The sequence below is a fragment of the Ammodytes marinus genome (assembly GCF_949987685.1).
Source record: "Ammodytes marinus genome assembly, chromosome: 11".
Classification (NCBI taxonomy): domain Eukaryota; kingdom Metazoa; phylum Chordata; class Actinopteri; order Uranoscopiformes; family Ammodytidae; genus Ammodytes; species Ammodytes marinus.
The window spans coordinates 12,840,929-12,850,601 of NC_137215.1; the positions used below are offsets into that span (position 1 = coordinate 12,840,929).

Below are 9,673 nucleotides of genomic sequence, written 5' to 3' on the forward strand. Positions count from 1 at the left end.
GAAAAATTTAAAATAAAGAATAGTTAAGACAAGTGATTCATTGTCGACCAATGCTATGAAAATGCTTTAATGATTTCTGTAATTAACACGAAAAGAAGAAGCCAAAGTAACGTAAAAGTCATACACATTGAATTCTAAAGAGAACGGTCACAGCCGCACCCTCACACTCTGACTGACAAGCACTATCTTTGCCATGCAAAGCAGAAACACCTTTGTGATGGCAACAGAGATGGAAGTCAGACGGTTGTTTGCATGTTTTTATTGTTAGGCAACACCACAGGCAAATGAATATGAAATTGAGACAGAAATACAATTTGAGAGCTATATCCTGCACAAAAGGGTTTGATTGATGTTCTACGTCTGCAAGGATCTTCGCTCGTATTTGTTAACAATGGTCACAGAGAATGACGTTTGCCTGGAACTCCTTCTTTAACCCACGTGAGCACAGCATCCGTTGCCTCACAATCACTTTTTTGTGTGCATGTACACGAGTCACTAAAGGCAAGCACTACGAACGGACACACACACACACACACACAAACACACACATATACACACACACAAACACACACTTAAGCGTAACACACACTGAAATACACACCAATGGCATCCTCCCGCTTCACAAACAAATCCAAAAAGTACCTGTCGAACTGGTATTTTCAAGCTGGGAATATATGGGTAGGTGGAGTGGGGTGAAGGAGGATGTAGAAAGAGAGAAAGAGAGAGAGAGAGAAGGGGGTGGAGAAGAAAGACAGCCTTTAAAAAGCAGATTAAAAACAAGGTACACATCTCATTCAAGGGGAAATCACAGACACACACACACACACACACACAGTGTTTTGGACTATGGCTTCCCACACTTCGGGTGATGTTCTGCCAACTGGCAGCAGGATCTTCACCTCCATTCCTGACATCTTCTTCATCCCCGAGTTTGTAAGTTCCTCAACTGTTTATTTTCACTTAGCTATCAACCATGAAGATTAGAGCAGTTGATAAGCTTTGTCAATCAGGAGCACAAACCTGTTTAAAACAACTTTTAGCTTCTCTTCATCTAATCTTTTTTTATTTTATTATTATAATTATGAATGATTGTTGACACACAAGTTATTTTAGGCTTGGCAGTCAGTTGAGTTTTGCAGTTGCTCCCATAGGGAACCAGTCAACAACCTGTATTACTATACCAACACAAAAACAGCAACTTCAACAGGTTTTCAGCAACAAAAAGCAAAATATAAAGTAAATAATCCACACATTTGGGAACTGTAGGTCAAAAGCATTCTATTCTGTTATGCAATGCCTTTATAATAATAGTAATAATATTTATAATAACATATTATATTAATACATGTATATTTTCCATGGTGTTTTCAACAATGCTTTTCTAGCACTGTAACTGTAATATTTGACACAAAACAATTATTTTAACAAATCTATAAAAAAAAATTCAAATTGGGTATTTAAAGCAGTTTGGAATAGCCCTCAATGTCGCATATAACCTTTTAAACAAAGTGCTTGACTTTCAACATTTCAATCATTAAACAATAGGAGCTATCATCTTTTTTGTAATGTAATTTGGGAACTTTCCAATAAGCTAGATGCCAACCATCGTAAAATTTGAAAAAGAAGAAGAAGAATTTTGTAACCAACTGTAAACACCCTTTATTTGCACGCCTTAATTCATAATTGGACAGTTAAGAGTTGAAGGGAAATGAGGTCAGAGATAAAGGTAAACAGGCACGGGACATTTTAATCGCAGCATTAATCTTGGCTATAACCCAGATCTGGTATTCCAATCAAACTTGGACCGGTTTAGTTTATCAGATTTTCCTGTTGTGTGAATTTAGGGTGAATACTTTCCGTAATGGGTCAATCAAAAGTCAATATTTTATTGAAGAAATATACATAAATCTCCTGTATAAATAAATTATTTAGAAAGAATATGTGGGTTATGGGAGCTGAAGATTAGATATGTGTGACACAAGTGGAAAAACAGCTTAAGTTGCAGAGGTAAGGTGTAAATCTAAACCAACCATCATCTCACATGGTGTACTTGCTGTTTTAGGATTTTTTTCTTTTCTGCTGGCTGGTGCATCTTTTCTTTAAAAAAATGTTTAGCAATCACACAACACAACCAGTGAAACTTAATTCGGCAGTTAGGATGAGACCAACAAAGGGAAACCCATACTCCTGTTTGATGTAGAGAGCACACAATGAAATCACTTAGATCCTACACGTAATAAGGATGTTAGCCTTCACACAGAAACCACATTTCCCAAGTGTACAATCATTTGGTTGATTTGATTCAAGCAAACAATATGACAATTATTGTATGAAGAAATTATTGTTTGAGTTGGCAATAATTCCAAACAAACATAGGATGAGGTCATGTTACTGTAGGTGGGGTACACCTATTTTAAAGTAGAACTCCAGTGGAAATCTCATAGGCTCTACAAAACCAACTCTTGGGAGCCTGGATACACAACAGTAACAATAACAGACAATGGACACCTAAAGTAAAACAAAAAAAGTGAAAAATATGAATGATTATCTAAAAGTTCAAACAAACAAGTTGCAGCATAATACAATAACCTCTTAATGATTCACACATGTTCCATATATTCAGTTTCTCCACTATAGTTTACCTTGAATGGATAGATATGAATGTATAATGTTTCAGTGGCGTGATATAGAGAGCTGATATGTGGAGTAGTAGAGATAAGGCATAGCCAATATTTGCCCAATGAGAAACCTTTAAGTAATGTTTGTATAAAGTAATGCATTGTTTTTACAGCGATGACTCGTTGGGAAATATGTTTTTATTAGCTTCGCACCACCTCACTTGCTCAACTTGTTCGCCTATGCTCTGCCCATATCTAAAGAGAGGCTTTCTCCAACAAAGGTTAAAGTGAGAGAAACGCACATGAGTAGACTTGTTAATATATTTTTGGTGATATCTACAATTGGACAAGCTAATACAATGACTGAGAATGTAGGCCGAATTTTTAAGTGGGTGGTGGAACACTTTTACTTATGCTAATTTATAAGAAGCAAAACATTTACTTGAATATCAGGGTTTCTGGATAAAGCCTTTCAGACTTTGGGTGAACTAGAATAGCTTATCCAGTACTAATGGAGTTTAACGAATAGTTACCCCATTGTAAACATACAAAGCTGCATGTGCTTATAGATTGAAAAAATGGCTTGATAAAAGAGATTGTATCGTTCTAAAACATGCATATTTCAAAACATAGCTTCAATAAGCTGTTGGAACAAGATATATTGTCATATAGAGCAAAAAGTGTATTTTTAACTCGAAAGCTACTGAGAGAGGGCATCTGAAGTAAAATACATCGCGGTAGAGTCATATTTGAACTACCTGCAGGTGCATTGTGTAGTCCAGGGCGTGCACATTCTTAACATGTTGGCAGATTGAATGCTGATTACTGAACTAAAACAGTCTACATTATGAATAGATAAAGGCTTTGATGCATGTTTGCACAGCTGAGTGAAACCTGATTTCTCTGCATTTGTGAGACAATTGAAATTGTAAAAAAGTTGAGTCATACAGATGGTCAGTGTCTCCGTCTCAACCCAGTTTCACTCCAGTGAAGTATATTGAATGATTTTTTTACTGACTGGTACACAGATTTAAATGAACTTGTGGCAGAAGTATAAACCCACCCCGCCTCAAAATCATTATGTGTCTGTACGTGTACAATGGGAAAGGCCTTTTGTCTAGTTTCTCAGACTTAATGCGTAGCATTTCTTTCTCACAGAAAGCTGTTAGGGCGGTTATGTTCTCTACATGTGTTAATCCCTCTCATAGAGGTGTTGATTTATTGCTGCAGTCTCTGGAAATGTCCACTGTAGAAAGCCATGCTGCTTGTTCCGAGCTTTGAATGTTCCCACTGCAAGTGTTTGCTGCAGCTCTGCTCACACAACCCCCGATACTTGAGAGCTTAATGCTGATTGTTAAGAGCTACAGAATCACCTGTGTGGTCTGTGTGGAGCCCTTTAGCTGGATAAAATATGAGCTGAGACACAGTTGGCTTTTGTTCATATTTCCAATCGTAATAGTAAGAGCACAGGTGTGGCTAACAGCATTTACAACAGTGTCACAGTGACGTAGCTACGCTTGAATATACTTATGTATAATGTTCTTACGGTGTCATTTCCAATGTCTTCCATGGCCTTTTATAGCACACAAAAAAATCTTGTTGTAAAATAGATATTGATAGACAATCATTGGGCTATACAGTAAAGCATTTCAAAGTGCTTCTGAACCAACTTCGCTGGAGGTTCTTGCACTAAATGACAAAGACTAGTTTTTCGCTTTATTAGACAGTTTTGGAGAGACAGAGTTGAAATGGGGCAAAGAGGGGAGGACATGCAGAGAACCGACCACGGGTCAGATTCGAATTGGGGCTACTGCGATGGGGACGCTCTTACCACTGCATCACGGGCGCCCCCACAAAGACTCTTTCAAGCAGAATACTTGTAGAAGGAAAGAGAAAGAGTGAACTCCAAGAGTGGCAACCGTGTGTGTGTGTGTGTATATATAAGTGTGTATGTGTGTGTGTTTGTCCGATAGTACTTAGGCTCAGCTTCCATTTTAAAGGGGCATCTTTTGCACAATTTGAAGCTCTTTCTACAGTCTGAAAAATGTCAAATGGTCTTGGAGACTACAAATGTTTAACTGAGATTTGAATTGTAGTGTGGGAAATGTAGGATCCATCTTTTTTAAACAGGTAAAAGAGGTAAAAGAGTCAATTTGTTTATTTCATACAAGAACACAAAAAAGCTTGTTGCAAACAATGGACATGAACTACTGTATACAGCGATAAAGTATGAACTTAAATTAATTAATTCCCCCTTGTGACTCATCAGGTATTTGGAGGTTTGGTGTGGACGCTGGTGGCATCGACTATGGTTGAGCCGAAGAACCCTCTGGGCTGGGTGATGTTTGTGTCCGTCTTCTGCTTCGTCATGACAACAGTCTGGTTCTTCATCTTCCTCTGCGGAGCCAATCAGAGTGGTACTTGGCCCTCCCTGGTGAGACACCACCTCTCAATTGGCCAATTTGGCTGCATGGTTAACAGTGGATAGATGGATTCCCAAATGTATGTGGTTGCCTGAACATCACATTTATGTACAGTTTACAAACTAGGGGTCTCAATCTGCTGGTATTTCTATCTCCACTCCTGGGGGGAATCTTTGAACAAGATTTTGCCAAATAGCCGAGGGGAGTAAAAGGCCTTTCCCCAAAATTAGATAATTTATTCAGTTTAAAATAGCATTGGATGCTGTTACATTGAAACTGCAATAGCGTGCAGTGGTATCCATACCTTTGAGCAAGGATAGATAGATAGATAGATAGATAGATAGATAGATAGATAGATAGATAGATAGATAGATAGATAGATAGATAGATAGATAGATAGATAGATAGATAGATAGATAGATAGATAGATAGATAGATAGATAGATAGATAGATAGGGACCATCCAACCATAATTAAAAATGTTGGATCTGTCAAGGCTGAAATTAACTAATGGTTCTTCACTGTTTTTTTTTTGTTTTTTTAAGTCAATATTCCTAATCCTAAAAGCATTTACTCTTGCAAACTTAAAAGTGTACAATCAACTTGTTTGTAAATACAACTAAAGGTGCGAACACACTACACGCGTTACCCGCGCATGCTTTACGTGCGTAATGCAGCTAAAATGTTGCTTGATCATTCTGTGTCAAAAATGGTTATACGCGCGTAACGTGCCTAGTCTCCCTCCCGATATTGTATTTCCCTAATCAACCATGGCTGCTATCAGACCCGACCCGACACAACAGCGTGCATGTCCGCACAAAAACAACAACAACACGGCCAACAACTGTGCCAAAAGACAAACTGAACAGCACAAATAGCCTAGCATTAAAACAGCATTGCATATTCACGGCAGCTACATAACAAACACAGTTATAGCAGCATCGGTGCACGGCGGCACAACTTAAAGGCAAGTAGCCAACATTAACCTACCTGGCTGTGACAGGGGACCGTGGCTGGCGTAGATCAACACCGGTGCTTTGATGTACTTGTCGTGAAAGTCCCCCGGACATAGCCGTCATGTTTGGGTTCATGATATGAGGTTAGCCGCCCGCACACAACCGGGTGAGTTAACTAATGCTATACGGCGCTAACTTGGTTTATCGGCTAAAGCACAGCCGCACATATTCACTGAATTAACCAGGAAGTCCATTCTCTTGGTTTACTCTCCCCACGTCTTCTTTTCCCGAGCTGCTGTCATACAGCACCGGCTGCCCGCAATACATCTTCCTCCTAGGTGTTTCTCAGCCTCTGTGTACACTGTTCTCCGACCGTGCCAAAGTATGTGACGTCGGGTCAAGCCCAACGCTGATTGGCCAACGCGGCTAATCGTCACGCGTAGGAGCGTAAAAAGTTAAATTTTTTGAACTCCGGCGTAGCTGCGTAGGCGCGTTAGGTGCGTATATACGCGGCTCATACGCGGCTAAAGTGTTGCTTTAGCGCGAGTAACGCATCTACGCGCCATGTACGAGCGTAAACCAATGGTTCCCTATGGAAAAATTGTCAATTTTATACACGTCTGTACGCGTGTAACGCGTGTAGTGTGTTCGCACCTTAAGTGTCATCAATAAGTAGCCAAATAAATAGGCAAATCAATTAATAGCCCAATTTCACAATTGTCTTTATCATAGTTAATTCGCTAGTTCAACATTTTGGCAGGGAATTAGAAGGAAAGAGTTGTACCACTCCCTTATCAGTCCATTTTAATCGAAATGTAATTTCAGCTTGGTTTAGGACTAAGCAACGAGTAAAGCAGCTAGTCCTTTTTTTCCTACAAGCACCTCTTGACTCCTTTGCCCTTCTTCCGGTTTTCCCCCCTTCCCTCCTCTCCCTTTGCAGGATGTGGGTTATCATTTTGTGGCTGTGATTTTCTACCTCAGCGCGGCGGTGCTTCTGGCGTATATTACCTTGGTGAGAGGGGAAATTGATGCACTATTCACTAATGCTGTATTGGCCAAATACTACCGTCTGGACATTGCTGCAGTGGTATGTCACACACACACACACACACACACACACACACACACACACACACACACACACACACACACACACACACACACACACACACACACAATTTACTTTAACTCAATTATTCTTATTTAATACAACTTATAAATAAAGGTCTGTACAAATAGCCTACAGTAATAAAATAATACAATACAAAAATTATTTATGGAACAGCTTTTACCCGTGCAGGTTAGTTTTTTTTAATCTTTTTTTTACGCATCTTTATTTGTCTTGTTTAAATCACTTTAATGCAACCTGTGGTCTGGTGGAACCCAAAACTATCCCACTGTGTCTGTGTGTTTTTAGGTGATGTCCTATCTGGCCACTCTTCTCTACTTCCTCCACGCCATTTTCTCAGCCATCCGATGGAAGAGGTCCTAAAGCATGACACCAATCCAACCATGCACGAACCATGAACAAGAGGACCAACAAGAGAAGAGAAGAAACCCAATAACAACCTCATTGAACTAAACACATCATTTTGTTCCTTTTTTTAAATACATGTCACTGAGAGTAAATTGTGTACAAACCAAAGCGCCAAAACATTGAAAAAAATTAATGAAAGGTAAACAAAGCAGGTAATTTATGAATTTGACCTCATTGGTCCAGTTAGTGAGGACGGCTTGCACATTCTTTCCCCACAATTAACTTTTTCCTCAGTCAAAGTGGCAGCAGTTTGGAAATAAATGCATTTTGCATATAAACAATTAATAACTGTAAATAATCAAGGAACAGAGTACATTAAGCTATTTAAAAAAAAACTTAACAAGGAAATCCCACAAAAAATGTATTCTTGTTTACCAAAGTTTTGAGTTTTCAAAGGTAAATGTAGTATTTTCAGATGATTTGGACCACAAATTTAATTTAATTCACCTCTATTGTATTTGTTTGGAGGCAGAGGTATTCTCTAGAGGGAAATCTCAAAACCTGGACTCATAAGCCCAAAATATCTGCATAACATAGTGGGATTGTGTTATTTTAGTAATTTTGATGAAACAGCGTTTCGATTACACGTTTGAGGAGTACACCTGTGATTAAGTATTGCAATTGCAAACATAATTGAAGCAGAAGAGGCTCAAATATCTGACCTTAAGTGAAGCATAAATGTTTTTTTTACTGGATCCTACATTTCCCATAATGATACTTGATAGCATCGTTCATTAGATGGCAAACTCAAATGTCTTTTAAACTGCCCCCCGTTACACAGTCTGTCTTTTATACATTTAAATTAAGTCTGAGATAAGCCCTAGTGACATCATCAGGATTACTTTCTTGGACTTAACACTGTTATATTTAGTGGAGTTCCCCTTTCAGATGTCTGAGAAGGCTCAGTTTCACTGGACATCCATTAAACTGCAGAACACACTACAGAGAGTTTTGTGGCCCAACGTCACAAGAGACGTCACATCATTTCACTTAAAAGTGTACAATTCATTTAATGGCAGAGATAAGTATTGGTATAGCACAGAACATTTCAATAACTAATACATCCTTTATAGGAGGCTCCCATTTAAAACCTGAAACCTCAAATATCAAAAAATATTTGTGTCTGGTTTTTCTCAATGGTTAGTGGACAACAAAAGATAAAAAAACAAATATAATTCGATAAACGAGTCTCTTGACCACAACATTTTGTATTCACTTTTATTACAATAGCTTTAGTGTATTTTTATTTGTTTCCATTTTTTGAAATGCCTGATTTCGATGTATGAGATATGGATGGAGGTTTCCACTAGAGCTGCAACGATTAATTGATGAATCGATTATTAATCGATTATTAAAATAATCACCAACTATTTTGATAATCGTTTAATCGTTTCAAGTCATTTTTTAATAAAACATTTCCAAATTCTCTGATTCCAGCTTCTCAAATGTGAATATGTTCTGGTTTCTTTAATCCTATTATGACAGTAAACTGAAATATCTGTGTGTTTTGGACATAAAAATACATTTGAGGATGTCAACATGGGCTTTGGAAAATGTATCAACATTTTTCACCATTTTCTGACATATTACGGGCCAAAACACTAATCGATTAATAATCGATTAATTGAGAAAATAATCGACAGATTAATCGATTGTCAAAATAATCGTTAGTTGCAGCCCTAGTTTCCACATGATTTACTGTTTGTTTTTTTAAATCAGATGATGTAAATATTAAAATACTTTCACTTCAAAATATTTTTTGGAATCTATTTACACTATAAATCAACTTTTATGAAAAAGAAAAATGTTGCAACAAATTCTGACATTTTATATACGTATGTATAAATAAAAGTCTTCCTACTCATATGCACTTTCTTTTTGCTGTACTACATTTAAACTCTGTTTGACTTCTTTACCGTATTGCTTTATTTTGATCTAGACGAAATACATTGCAGCTTGCCTTAGCTTTGATTTGTTCCAGAAATTACACAGCAGTAGGCTACTGAAATCTGTCCAATCAGAGCAGTCTCACTTCGGTTTGAAGGTTCTACGAGTAACTTTGAAATATTACTGAAACATTAAAAAAATTTCTCTGATGATCATAAATGACATGCAACAGCAAACGAGACCATCAGTGCA

The 9,673-nt window shown here is 37.8% G+C and overlaps 1 protein-coding gene across 1 annotated transcript; it reads left to right on the top strand.

The window, feature by feature from the left end:
- Positions 1-600: 600 nt before the first annotated feature.
- Positions 601-9,390, top strand: LOC307257650 (myelin and lymphocyte protein-like). Its single transcript, XM_080036911.1, has 4 exons — positions 601-933; positions 4,888-5,052; positions 6,938-7,084; positions 7,415-9,390. The coding sequence occupies exons 1-4, from the start codon at positions 847-849 to the stop codon at positions 7,487-7,489; spliced, it is 474 nt and encodes a 157-aa protein (XP_079893037.1). The 5' UTR covers positions 601-846; the 3' UTR covers positions 7,490-9,390.
- Positions 9,391-9,673: the final 283 nt, after the last annotated feature.